This window comes from Phoca vitulina, unplaced genomic scaffold (genome assembly GCF_004348235.1).
Source record: "Phoca vitulina isolate PV1807 unplaced genomic scaffold, GSC_HSeal_1.0 scaffold24, whole genome shotgun sequence".
In the NCBI taxonomy this organism is placed as follows: Eukaryota; Metazoa; Chordata; class Mammalia; order Carnivora; family Phocidae; genus Phoca; species Phoca vitulina.
This window is the reverse complement of record NW_022589727.1, coordinates 20394846-20408403: the sequence shown is the minus strand read 5'-3', so window position 1 is coordinate 20408403 and position 13558 is coordinate 20394846. Positions and strand designations below refer to the sequence as shown.

General features: G+C 37.3%; 1 protein-coding gene across 8 annotated transcripts in view; it reads left to right on the top strand.

Annotated features, from left to right (window-relative positions):
* The window catches only part of GREB1L (GREB1 like retinoic acid receptor coactivator), a 268425-nt gene that overhangs the window by 149968 nt on the left and 104899 nt on the right, over window positions 1-13558 (top strand). For all 8 annotated transcript variants that reach the window (XM_032421407.1, XM_032421404.1, XM_032421406.1 and 5 more), the window contains 2 exons: window positions 504-680; window positions 2963-3085. In XM_032421407.1, coding sequence (XP_032277298.1) covers window positions 504-680; window positions 2963-3085 — 300 coding nt within the window. The remainder of the gene's footprint in view (window positions 1-503; window positions 681-2962; window positions 3086-13558) is intronic.

Genomic DNA, 13558 nt, shown 5'->3' with positions numbered 1-13558 from the left:
GTTCAAATTTTATAAGACCTTACAAATCCAGGGTCTAGTACTCTCTGACTGATTCTTTTTGTATTTATTTTAAAATTCCAGGAGATTCTGACTGTTGCAGAGTGGGTCAGATATTAGCACAGTCTAATCAGCTGTGGCCATGAAGGCAAGTCCACAGGATGCGTAGGGTAGAGAACCAGGGCCAGCAGATTTTCTAAGAAGGGAGTGTGTGGGAAAGGAATAATGGACATCTCTAGGACCAAACTTTTTGATATTTTTATGTCAACCATATGAATTCTATCACATGATACTATCCACTCTGTTTCCTTAACCATTATCCTTTTAGAGCAGAATTTAAATTACTGTGTCTTTATAAATAACTTTGCTTAAAAAATTGGGTTTTTTTACTTGAAATTAAGAAGTTATTGGGTCAAAAAGACTGAATATCTCTCTACTTTTTTGTATGTAAAAGTATTGTTATCAGTTTACAAGTTCACCAGTAACTTTGGTTTTCCTTCTTTCAGGGTTTTCTGGAAACTGTATCGGCTGTGGAGAAAGAGGATTTCGGTATTTCACGGAATTTTCCAACCATATTAACTTGAAGCTCACCACCCAGCCAAAGAAGCAGAAGCACTTAAAGTACTACCTAGTCAGAAGCTCCCAGGGTGTACTGTCGAAGGGACCTCTTATCTGCTGGAAAGGTAGCACCAACCTCTGGGAGAAAAACCGAAGGGAAGGGAATGAGGATGCTGCAGTAATAACAAGTGGCCAGTACAGGGTTCAGAATTCAAGTATAGATAAATCTCCCAAGCTCAGAAGGCTATCCAAAGATGTAAAGCTCTCTGACAGGTTATTTGACTAGCTTCTTCCTATTTTTAATAGAGACTGTCTGGGTTTAAAAAAGTGCATGTCTCTTTGTCTCTTGGGAGGGTAGAGGGCAGACAGACTCTTTCCAGCTCTGCTGTCATTTAGAGAGGACCTCAAAGTGTCATTTTCCTGGTTAGATGCTCTTTCTACTTTATTTAGGTTCTTTGGTAATTCTCATGCATATATAGTTTTTTGTTTTCATTAGAACTATGTATCCTTTAGAACAAATAATGCTTTCTTCACAATACCTGGGGAAATGCACTATTAAGTTGGCAAAGTTTTGTTTTTTTTTTTAAGTTAAGAAGAACTCAACTAACTTATTTATAGAACTGAATCCAGTTGAAACCTCACATCTTCATGTGATTGATAGGATTTGCTACAAATTCTATTCATTGTTCTAATGCAATGGAATATCTAATCCTTAATTTTTGAGCAGTTACTTAGATGCTGAGATTTTTCTTAATTACTAATATTATTAAAGGCGATATAATAATTGTCTTTAATGTTTCCATTTGTTATCTGTGCAAGATTTTGGCCTGACTATGAGAAATAGCACAATAAATCCAAATTACAACTGCAGATTTTCCTCTAAGTCTTCTACTGTAATTACACTTGGTTGCATTTGAAATGACATTATATAATTCCTTAGGAAATGGCTGCATGTTCCAAGCCAGGTACAGTAATTCTGAGTGGCTTTTGAAGCCTCACATTTAAAAAAAAATATTTTTAAGATTTTATTTATTTTTTATAGTTTTTAAAAAAGATTTATTTATTTATTTAAAAGAGAGAGCATGTGTGAGTGGGATGGGGGGAGGGGGAAGGCAGAGGGAGAGATGCTGATTCCCCGCTAAGCACAGAGCCAACTTGGGGCTCAGTCCCACAACCCTGAGATCATGAGCTGAACTGAAGTCAAGAGTCGGACGCTTAACCAACTGAGCTACTCTGGTGCCCCTAAAAGATTTTATTTTTAAGTAATCTCTACACCCAACATAGGGCTTGAACACACAACCCTGAGAGCAAGAGTCGCAAGCTCTACCAGCTGAGCCAGCCAGCATCTGAGGCCTCACATTTATAGCAGTTGCTATTTTAGAATTAGAATTGTGTATGTGTATGTATCTATATATACAGATATGCAGATATATAATATAAATATATGCATATAATACACATAATGTGGAGATATCCTTTTAGGCCAAAGTACAGTAACTCTGCAAGGAAGGTCCTAGCAATGAAGGTTATAGAAAACTGCTTCCAGCCCTTGCACATATCTGATAAACTTGGAAACTCTCTAAAGGACCCTCTTTAATTAACTGTAATTTGCAACCATTTATATTTTTTTCACATGCTACCTTTAAATTAAGTCTAATAAAGTATAACATGTAGTATAATTTAGTTGGAAGGTACAGCCCCACAGGGTGTCATAGTATTTGCTATCTAACTGACTCAGTTCAAAATATTATTTAAAGTATTACAGGAGAGCTCCATTAATATTGGCTTACCTAAAATGAAGCTTGGTGTTGCATGATCAGAAATCACCTTGAATATTATGTATCTATTTCCTTTAATAAAAAGTAAGAATATTAAGAATTTGAGCATTTTTAATTTTTCTCTTCTACCTATAAATTTTTTTCTTTGCTTCAGCTTTTGGACATAAGCTAAAGTCAAGGTGAGAATGTTGAAAACAGTCTACATGGATTCTAGGTTCCTGTTCCACACTTAAATCGGTCCTGACAGGAGGTTAACTGGCATTTGAAAGTTTATTGTTTCTTTTTTTTATAAATTACTGATATTTTAGCCTCAGTCTTACCCACAAAACTAGCATGATTATATTGGTTATGAGTAATTTTTCCCCTGGTAACTAATCTGTGAAGAACAAAAGTCTGATCTTTTTTTTTTCTTTCTAAACATGACATCTGGCCTTAGGAAGACAAAGTGAATTCACCATCTTGAACATTCTGTTGGAGTCAGAATTTGAGGAGGGGGACCTCTGATAAGGAACATGGTTGCCATTTAAGGAGGAGCAGTTTATTTTAGAGATTTTATGGACTGTGTTCCCATCACCTGTGTTAACAGAGTATTGGTCTCCTCCCATAATGTGATTCTTACTCCTTCCCAGAATGTAGAAGCCGACAATCCTCTGCTACTTGCCACTCTATGAAACCAAACTCTTCGGTATCATCAACTGTGACTCCGGAAAATGGCACAACTAATGGATACAAATCAGGATTCATTCAGACAGGTATGGGATATTTTCTTTTGGAATTTCAAGCAGCAAATGTACATTTAGTGACACATTTAAAACTTACTGTGGACTGGTTTGAATAGAAATATTTTAAAACAGAGGTATTACCTGCGTTACTATTAGAGGAGGAAATTTAGCTCAGGCACAGGGCCTGTCTCTAGAAGAGTCTGACAGTGGGCAACAGGTAGAAATCCAGACATGAGGAGGGTCTGTGTCATAGCTATCAGGTGGCATATACCGGGGACATAACTCATGAAGACTAGAGTTCCAGGGTAGGGCTCTAAACTAAGCCCACAGAACATTACCGGGAATGTTGCCCCAACTAGGATACTAAGTAAGGTCCCAAGGTAGGACTAAGGATCACAATGGAAGAATCCAGGATTGAGTTTCTAGTGGTTCAAGATAGAGGCTTGGTTACAAATAACCAGATAAAATTTTAGTCTGAAACTAGGTTACAGTATTAGAGTAGCATCAGCAAAATGGCCACTCTGATACTGAGCAGATAAGTTGCTAGTCTAAGGCTTCTAAAAATTCCTCCAGTGTAAGGGCTGCACTGGTCCAGGCCCTGAGGGCAGGATAAGGCTCCAGGTGGGACTGGATGTTTCCAGGCGGCTGAAGGGCTGGAGGGGCTGTAACTGAAAAGATCACTGCAGATAGTATTTGAGAAAATTATTTAGAACCAGTCTAGGTTATATCTTAGGCAAGAAGGAAAGTATTTTAAAAGAATTTGTGAATTGTTTTTCAGTTCACTTGTTTTTTTGTAAAGTGCCCATTTTACTTACCTGATATGCACACTTCACGGTATATGTGCTTTTCCAGTGTCCTCTTAACCGCAAGTTAAAAAAGGCTGTCTTCATTTATTTCACTACTTAGCATTCCTCTTTCAGATTCATGTGAAATTCTGATGAGCTGATAAACTGTTTCTATTTATGGTCAAGAAATAAGTAGTTATTAGAAGATGTTAGCAACCATAGCTATGATAAAAAACGCTAACTTTATCTGGGGCTCTTCTTGCTGTGTGTCTGCACTCAGCTAAGTCTACTTCATCCGGGATTTTAAAAGTCTGATTTTTAAATTGTCTGAGAGATTTAAATAGAGGCTCTTATCTAAGAGGAAAGAGCATATCTCTTTAAAATGAGAGAACATCGTGTTACTAGCTATTCAAGAAAAAAAAAGTTGGCACTTGGCTCATGGCATTAAAACATTAATTAACATTCATTACAGTTACATTTCATTACAATAATGATAAACCTATATGTCTCTCCTAGAATATTAGTTTAATAATTTGGGTGATTTCATTGTATATTCTCTTCCATTAGACCTTGGGGCTAGGGAAATGTGATTTTAAAACTACATAAAAAGTGAATATTTACTTTATTACAAAACATATGAAGCATTTACTGTGTTCTAAAACCCTTGTCAGATGCTGGAAGGCAGGGTTCCAACATTTGACCAATGGCTCCAATGATTTAAAAACCACTCGTACAGGGGATAAAAGCACAATGAAACATGTTACTTTTCCTAAAAGGGACAGTTAGATATATAAATAACCAGCTGTACCTGAAAATAATGAAAATATATTAAAATGTTAATAAGCAGTAATGCAGTTTTAATTATATTAGAAAATATATTTTGAAAACAGTATTGCTCTGAAATAGAGGAAATCAAGATTCAGGCTTTAGCAAAGGCTCCATCAATTGCCATGGAAAGACACAGACAAAGCACTGACTGACTCACAGTGAACACAGGTGGCCAAGATTTATGTCCATATTCTTGTGTATCCCTTGTAGAGGTGAAAGTCGTTATTTGAATATGAAATTAGCTATTAACAATTTTTAAGTGCTGGTGCCTGGGTGGCTCAGTCGTTAAGCGTCTGCCTTCGGCTCAGGTCATGATCCCAGGGTTCTGGAATCAAGTCCCTCATCGGGCTCCCTGCTCAGCGGGGAGTCTGCTTCTCCCTCTGCCCTTCCCCCCCGCCCCCGCTCGTGCACACACTCTCTTTCTCTCTCAAAAATGAATAAATAAAGTCTTAAAAAAAAAAAAGACAGGGATACCTGGGTTGCTCAGTCGGTTAAGTGTCTGCCTTCAGCTCTGGTCATGATCCCAGGGTTCTGGGATCGAGCCCCACAACGGGCTCCTTGCTCGGTGGGGAGCCTGCTTCTCCCTCTCCCTCTGCCTGCCGCTCCCCCTGCTTGTGCTTTCTCTCTCTCTGTCAAATAAATAAATAAATAAAATCTTTTTTAAAAAGACAATTTTAAGTGCAATCCATAGAATTTAATAGAAGAAAGTACCCTTTTTAATGGAAATTTATTTTTTTATTTTTTATTATGTTCAGTTAGCCAACAATAGTACATCATTAGTTTTTGATGTAGTGTTCAATGATTCATTATTTGCCTGTTACACCCAGTGCTCATCACAACACAGGTGATGGGTATTAAGGAAGGCACGTGTTGTGAAGAAAGTACCTTTAAAGTGAGGCTTTGTATCTAAAACTTTTCTCTTGATGAATTATCTTTATGAGTCTTCAACAATAATTTCTTTCTTCCTACACATGTTGAAAGAATAGGCTTTAAGAATTTCACGTTGGTGTTACGAAATCACTGCAAACATTAGAGTATGCAGCATCTCCGTAGCTGATAGAGATTCATCCTTCTGTAGGAGATTGTCTTCTTAATCAGCGGTCAGTGACTTCCTGTAATCAACATTTCTTAGCCTGAAATGTAGGTAGGCATGTTGCATAGTATTTGAAGAAGGGATTAATTTACTATTTACACATCTTTGTCTTGAATGCTACCTGCCAAGGTCTGGATTTTCTGTTCTGGCTGGCTCACCGCTTTTCCCTTGCATATTGTTTTCAACATATTTATGTCATTGATAATTCAAATTTTAGTCAACAGTCCCAGTAAAATAGTTTATCATTTTGACTAAAGGTGGCTATATAGTTACCTACCTACACCATGCACACATACCACATACAAACACACATGTATGTACATGTATTGTGTTTGATCGGGACAAGAATTCAAGAATCGATGAAAAAATCTTTGCCTAACCAAAGATCTTGAGTTTCTCTTTCCTGTTTTCTTCTGAAAGTTTTATTGTTTTATCCCTTACATTAAAGCCTATGAGCCATTTTGAGTTAATTTCTGTGTATGGTGTGAGGTGACCATCTAAGTTCATCGTTTTTTGCATGTGGATATCCAGTTGTTCCTGCACCATCTTTGAACTGACTATCTTTTTGTCAGTGAATTGTATTTGTCAAAAATCAGTTGACTATAGGGACACCTGGGTGGCTCAGTCAGTTAAGTGTCTGACTCCTGGTTTCAGCTTAGGTCATGATCTTGTGGCTGTGGGATCGAGCACTGCCTCCGACTCTGTGCTCAGTGCAGAGTCTGCTTCAGATTCTTTCTCCCCTTCTCTCCCTCTCTCTCACTCACTCTCTCTCAAATAAATAAATAAAATCTTTGAAAAAATCAATTGATTATAAATATAAGGATTTATTTCTGGAAAAATGGATAAAATGGACCTCATTAAAATTCAGGATTTTTACAGTTAAAAAGACAACATCAAGAAAATGAAAACACAAGTAACAGAATGGGAAAAATTGTGTGAAATACATATTTAATGAAGAATTTGTATCCAGAATTTACAAAGAACTCTTACAACCCAGTAATAAGATGACAATACAGTCAAAATATGGGCAAAGGATTTGGAATAGACACTTCTTTAAAGAATATGTACAAATGGCTAATAAGCACATGAACAGATGTTCAACATCATTAGTCATTAGGGAAATGCAAATCAAAACCAAAATGAGATACCACTTCACACCTGCTAGAATGACTATAATCAAAAAGACAGATGGCAGTAAGTCTGTGGATGTGGAGAAATTGGAACCCTCATACATTGCTGGTAGGAACATAGAATGTGGCAGCCACTTTAGAATACAGTTTGGCAGATTCTCAAAAGTTAAATATAAACTACTATGTAACCCTGCTGTTCCACCTGAATATCTAAGAAGTGAAGACACGTCACCACAAAAAGTTGCATGCAAATGTTCTTAGCAGCATTATTGGCCATAGTTGAAATTTGGAAACAACCAAATGTCAGCTCATGAACGGATAGACAAAAATGTGATGTATCCATATAATGGAATACCATTCAGCAATAATAAAGAACAAACTACTGACACATGCTAAATCATGGATGAACCTCAAAATCACTATGCTAAGTGAAAGAAACCAGACAAAAGAGACCTTACACTGTATGATTTTGCTTATATGAAATATCCAGAAAAGGCAAATTATAGACACAGGAAATAGATTAGTGGTTGCCTAGACCAGGGGGTGGGAATAGAAATTAACTGAAAATGGGAATTTGGGTTCTTATGGGGGGGATGAAAATGTTCTAAAACTGATTTATCATGGGGGTTGCACCACTTGGTAAGTTGCTAAAAATCATTGAAGTATACATTTGAGATGGGTAAATGTTACAATTTGTAAAATATACCTAAATAAAGGTATGGGAAAAAAGATTAAGTAGAGAAAGAAGAAACCCTTTGGTTTCTATTCTATTTCTATTTCTTATTCAGTGCAATACACTCTAATTTATTGACTATTTACTGTGAAATGGTAAACAGCACATGGTTTGGAGTCAAAGTCCTGGTATTCAAATATTACATCTGAATATATTCATTGATACTTAGGGTAAATCACTTCTGTGACTTGGTTTCCTCATTCAATAAACCAAAAAAAACACCTATTTTGCAACTAAGGATTAACTCAGCCTTGCTACCATACTTCTTTTTGTGTGACATTCCTCCCAATTATAATTGTTAACTGTCTGTATTTCTCTTATATGCTAGAAGCTCTATGTTCATTTGTTTATCCCTGTACCACCTAGTACCTGGCAAATACCTGAAAATAAATATTATTTGTATTCCATTTTTATTCAAATTTAAAGTTAGCATTTGGGGGATTATTAATTTACTGGTGTGTACAATTTTTCCAAATGAAGATGATATGCTCATCTACCATTAGGAGGAAACATGTTTTTATGCCCTAGCCTATTTGGCAGGATAGAGATGTACCACCTAAGTTCTGCCTTTATTACTAATAGGATAATTTTTAAGAACACTATCAGGCAGGGCCACTTTATGAGCCCTGGGCACATTTGCCTACCTTTCTCCCTAGAAAAGTACTTAAAAATATGTTTTATGACTGTGTTGATATAAAAATGAATATTTAGTATTATATGTTAAAATACTTTCTTCAACCAAAAGTTCATTGTTTTCTTTTGATTTTAAAATAAATTAAAATATTTTCTTGAGCCCCTAAAAATATTATAGACCCAAGGCACTGTGCCTTCTGTGCCTAAGGGGGAAATTGGACCTATTATTAGAGACAGTATTGTCCATGAAATGGGCTTTTCATTTCTGTGAGCCATGGTAGGTCTAAAGGAACATAAGCCCTATCTTAATCTTGTGTATTAAAGAACCAAAAACAATATGAAAGGACTTGCTCTATAATGCATCAAGCTCATGAACCTTTACTAATAAAAACAGAGTGGACCTGGCACAGGAATAGACACAGAGCTGCAGAACAGAGTAGAAATTCCAAAAAGCAGATTCACATAACATATGGGTATTTCATCCTTAATAGAGATGACTTGCAGATCAGTGGACGTTTTCTTTCAATAAATGGTGCTCAGAAATCGGATATCCTATGTGGGAAAAAAAAAAAAACTGGACCCCTGTTTCACAATCTACACAAAACCAGTTCCAGGTAGTTGGAAGATCTAAATGTGAAAGGCAAAACTATCAAACTTTTAGAAGATATTGTAGAATATCTTAGATATTGTAGATATCTTAAAGGTAGCGACAAAAAGTGCTGCACATAAAGGAAAAGACTATTTCACTACACTAAAATTATACCTTCTGATTATTAAAAGGCACTATGAAGAGAGTGAAAATTCAAGTCATAAACTAGGAGAAGCCGTGTAACACATAAAACTGACAAAGGATGAGTACGAAGAGCATATTAAGAATGCCTATGAAAAAGAATGCCTTTTTCAATAAGAAAAAGACACATTAACAGAAAAAATGAGCAAGGACTTTGCAAGAGACAAAATACAAGGGGCCAAAAATTACATGGAAAGATGATTAACCACCTCGGTAAATAGGGAAATTACTTTAAAAATACAATGAGATACCATTATACACACACCAAATTGACAATAAGCTGAAGTATAACAGTAGTAAATCTTGGCAAAGATTTCAAGCAACAAGAACACTGCTGATAGTAGGAGTGTTAATTGATGCCACCACCTAGCAGGTCATTTGCAACACATAGCCAAGTAGAAAATGTGCATATCCTATGCTTCAGCTATTCTAGTCCATAAACTCTTACACGTGTGTACCAAGAGATACATACAAGACTGTTCATAGCAGTGTTCTTCACAATTGGCTCAAAGTGGACACAACTCAATGTTCATCAACAATAGAATGGATAAGTAAGTTGTGATACATTTATATAATGAAATATCGTTGGGGTGCCTAGGTGGCTCAGTTGTTAAGCGTCTGCCTTCAGCTCAGGTCTTGATCCCAGGGTCCTGGGATTGAGCCCCGCGTCAGGCTCCCTGCTCGGTGGAAAGCCTGCTTCTCCCTCTCCCCCTGCTTGTGTTCCCTCTCTCAGCTGTGTCTCTCTCTGTCAAATAAATGAATAAAATCTTAAAAAAAAAAAAAAAGAAAGAAATATCATCTGGCAATGGGAACGAACAGTACCTACATGCAGCACAATAGAGGAATCTTAGAAACATCATGTTGAGCAAAAAAAAGAATTCATCCATTATGATTTCATTTTTATTATGTTCAAAATCAGGCAAAACTAAATTATTTTAGGAATATGGGGGCTCCTGTGTGGCTCAGTTGGTGTCTGCCTTCGGCTCCAGTCATGATCCCAGGACTCATGATCCCAGGGTTCTGGGATCGAGCCCCACGTGGGGTTCCCTGCTCAGGGGGAGCCTGCTTCTCCATCTCCTCCCTGCTTGTGCTTTCTTTTGCTATCTCTGTCACTATCTCTGTCTCTCTTTCAAATAAATAAATTTTAAAAATCTTTAAAAAAAAAAATACATACATAGCCCAATGTTTACTTCTGAGGGAAGGGAGAGTGAAGGGATGGAGAAGAACACAAAGGAGGGTACTAGCTGCTGGGAGTATTTCATTTTGTCATTTTCCTTGACTTGGATGGTGGTTGGTTGCATAGGTATTTGCTTTGTAATTATTCCTTAAACAATACATAAATATTTCACGTAGTCTTTTTTGTATTTTGATCTCAATAGGGAAAAAAGATGGATTTATGCACTCAGACTACACACATGTAATGTATGCAGTCCTCACACTTTGAGAGTAGGTGGTACAGGCCAGGGATACTATGGTGTAATAATAGGATCTTCGTTCTTTTGAGTTTTTATGTTTCCCGCTGTGGTGAGTTACTGCTATGGTGGTAGAGCTAGAGTGTGGAGCCTCACAGCTGACTTTGGTCTCCAGGAGGGGAGGAGGCAGAACTAACCCTAATAAAAATCTCTATGTGCTCAATCTTTTTTCCTTGCCTGCAAACTCTTTGCCTCCTTTCCTTTGCTTTCTAAGAGTTCAGAGCTCTCATGCTGCCATCATAATACTTCATGATGCCTGCCTTGCTCACATAGTTTTCTTATTTTGTCTCCATTCCCCTCCTTTCTCTCCCAGTAAAACTGCTTTGTCCCTGGTGACGGCCATTTAGAAAGCAGTTTCTATTAGAATGTATCATCTAACTGTCCTAAAATGTAGCTATGTTTGTCCCTTTCCCCTTTAGATTTGTCTTTCTTTAGCTGCTGAACTTCCTTGAGTTCAGTATAATCAAAAGTTCCTCTGGCAGGTTTTTCTAAACTTAGTTCCTTGTAAATATTCAAGTTAATGCTTTGCCGAAACAAAGTCTGCTTTTTCCAAATGTGGTGGGAACACCGGCCAGCAGATTTGCCTACTACCAATCAGACATAGAGAATGTAGGCTCTGTCTTGGGCAGGGGTTGTGGCTTTGCCGCCTTCTCCAAATTCTGTTCCCAGAGCCTAGCATAGTACCTGGCCTGCTGAAAAGGCTCAATAAACATTTGATGAATGAATGCAGGGGAGGGAGGGAAAAGAAAACCAGTGATCATACCCTTCCAAGGCAGGGCCACGAATGTTTGTGAGACCTCTCTTCCTCCCCTACAGAAAAAAAAAAAGCCACTATTTAGCAGGTATAAGGAATATGGCCCACTTTGTAGAAATGAAGAAACTAAGTAATAAAAATGAAAAGTAATTTTCACTAATTATGTTAGCCACAACATTTCATTTTAAGTGATAATATCCTTGCCAACAAGGATATGTTAAGACTGACACTCTCAGCCAGGCTGGTAGAGGTGAACAGTGGCACAATCTTTCAAGAAACTATTTGGTAATATGTAACAAGAACATTAAAACTATATCCTTTACTCTAGTAATCTCACTTTAGGTGATTAGCCAAGAAAATAACCTAAAAGGAAAGTCAAGATAGTCACTGAAGTTATTCTTTATATTAACTAAAAAAGGAGAAGTTACCTTAATATAGAAACAACTGAATAAATCATAGCATGTTTGCATGACAAAGATGTTAAAAAAGGTAATTATGGCACTATGCAGCCATATAGAATGTAATCATATTAAGTAAAAAACGTAAGGAGGTGCCTGGGTGGCTCAGTCAGTTAAGTGACTGCCTTCGGCTCAGGTGACGATCTCCAGGTCCTGGAATCGAGCCCCGCATCGGGTTCCCTCCTCAGCAGGGAGTCTGCTTCTCTCTTTCTCTCTCTCCCTCTGCTCTTCCTCCCTGCTTGTTCTCTCTCTCTCTCAAGTAAATAAATAAAATCTTTAAAAAAAGTAATATTAAAGTGTATTTTTGTTGTATCATGTTCAAAGTATGATGCAGATAAAACATAGAAGGGTATATACTGACAGAAAAAAAAAACAATGGTTTGTAGAAGTGAGATTTTTAGCATGTTTGTTTCTATTTTTCAATTTTTTATGTTATATTTTTCATAAACATTTAAAAATTCTCAGGATTAAGCCAAATTTATAGCTCAGTAGAAAATATCTGCTTTTCCTGATCTCTCTTCAGCGTTCTATGCATGTGTAGGAAAAAGGGCCAGTACTTAGCATAGTCAAGTCCAAGATACAGCTAGAAGGCAACAGAACCAGAATTTGAACTTTCTCTTCTCACTACTGACAATTTTATTGGTCAATTACTGAGTACTAGGATCAGGAATATAAAGATGATACTGATCTCTATGTAGAATTCTGTAAAATATTCATGTCTCAGATTTTAAGGACAGAAGGTGCAGGAAAAGAAGAGGGGGAGAACCTAGGTTGAAAAATCAATAGCAGACCAACTTAACATTTGCTTCTGGCCAAAATGAGTAAAAAGGGACTGAATTTGCCCTCCTACCTGAAATAACTAAGAAAAACAAAGAAACAAAAATACATGAAAAATGACTTTTAAGAAACTTTATGTCAGACAACAAAAAAACAGTGATGCCTGAGAGATGGGAAACAAATGATGTGAGTCTTTCCATCACCTCAGCTCAGTGCTTTGAGTTTCCAGACCATTCCAGACAAGGAAGGGGAACTGTGGGGGAGTACCCCGTAGAAGGAACTCTCCCTGATAGTACAGGGACACCAAAATAGACAGAGTTCATAGGACCAAGGACCAGAAAAGAGAGAGCTGAACAGACAGAATGTGCAGAGGGTCCCCTCAAATGTTGAACACAGCACTGACTGATGCATACATGTAAGAAAACTACTCAAGGCTGGTAAAAAGTACCATCCAACAGGATGAGAGGAAACAGTGCTCAGCATTCTCACAGGACTAGGAACAGGGACTGTTCCCACCAGCTAGAGGAAAACCTCATAGTTCATCAGGCATTGGCTAGAGTATTTAGGAAGGTCTTATCTCAGTAAGGGAGAATACTTCGTTCTAGACTGAATACTGCTCCAGACCTGCCTAAAAATACCAAAAAATAAAACCCCAAAGGATCAAATGGTTTTCAAGTAATTTAACTGCATTCCAGGACCAAGCTCAAGAATATTTATAGGAATACAAAAAATAATCCGACATCCAACAAGAGAACATTAATAATGCCTGACATCCAAGCAGAGATTACCAGGCATGCAAAGAGGCAAGAAAACACAACTAATACTGAGGAGACTAATTAACCAAACCAACCAAGAACTGACACAGATGTTAGAATTAGCAGAGAAGGACATCAAAACCGGTATTATGACTATATCTCATATGTTCAAAAAGTTAAGGAGACATGTAAGATATAAAAAGGATCCAGGGACACCTGGCTGGCTCAGTTGGAAGAACATGCAACTCTTGATCTTGGGATTGTGAGTTTGAGCCCCACATTTGGTGTAGAGATT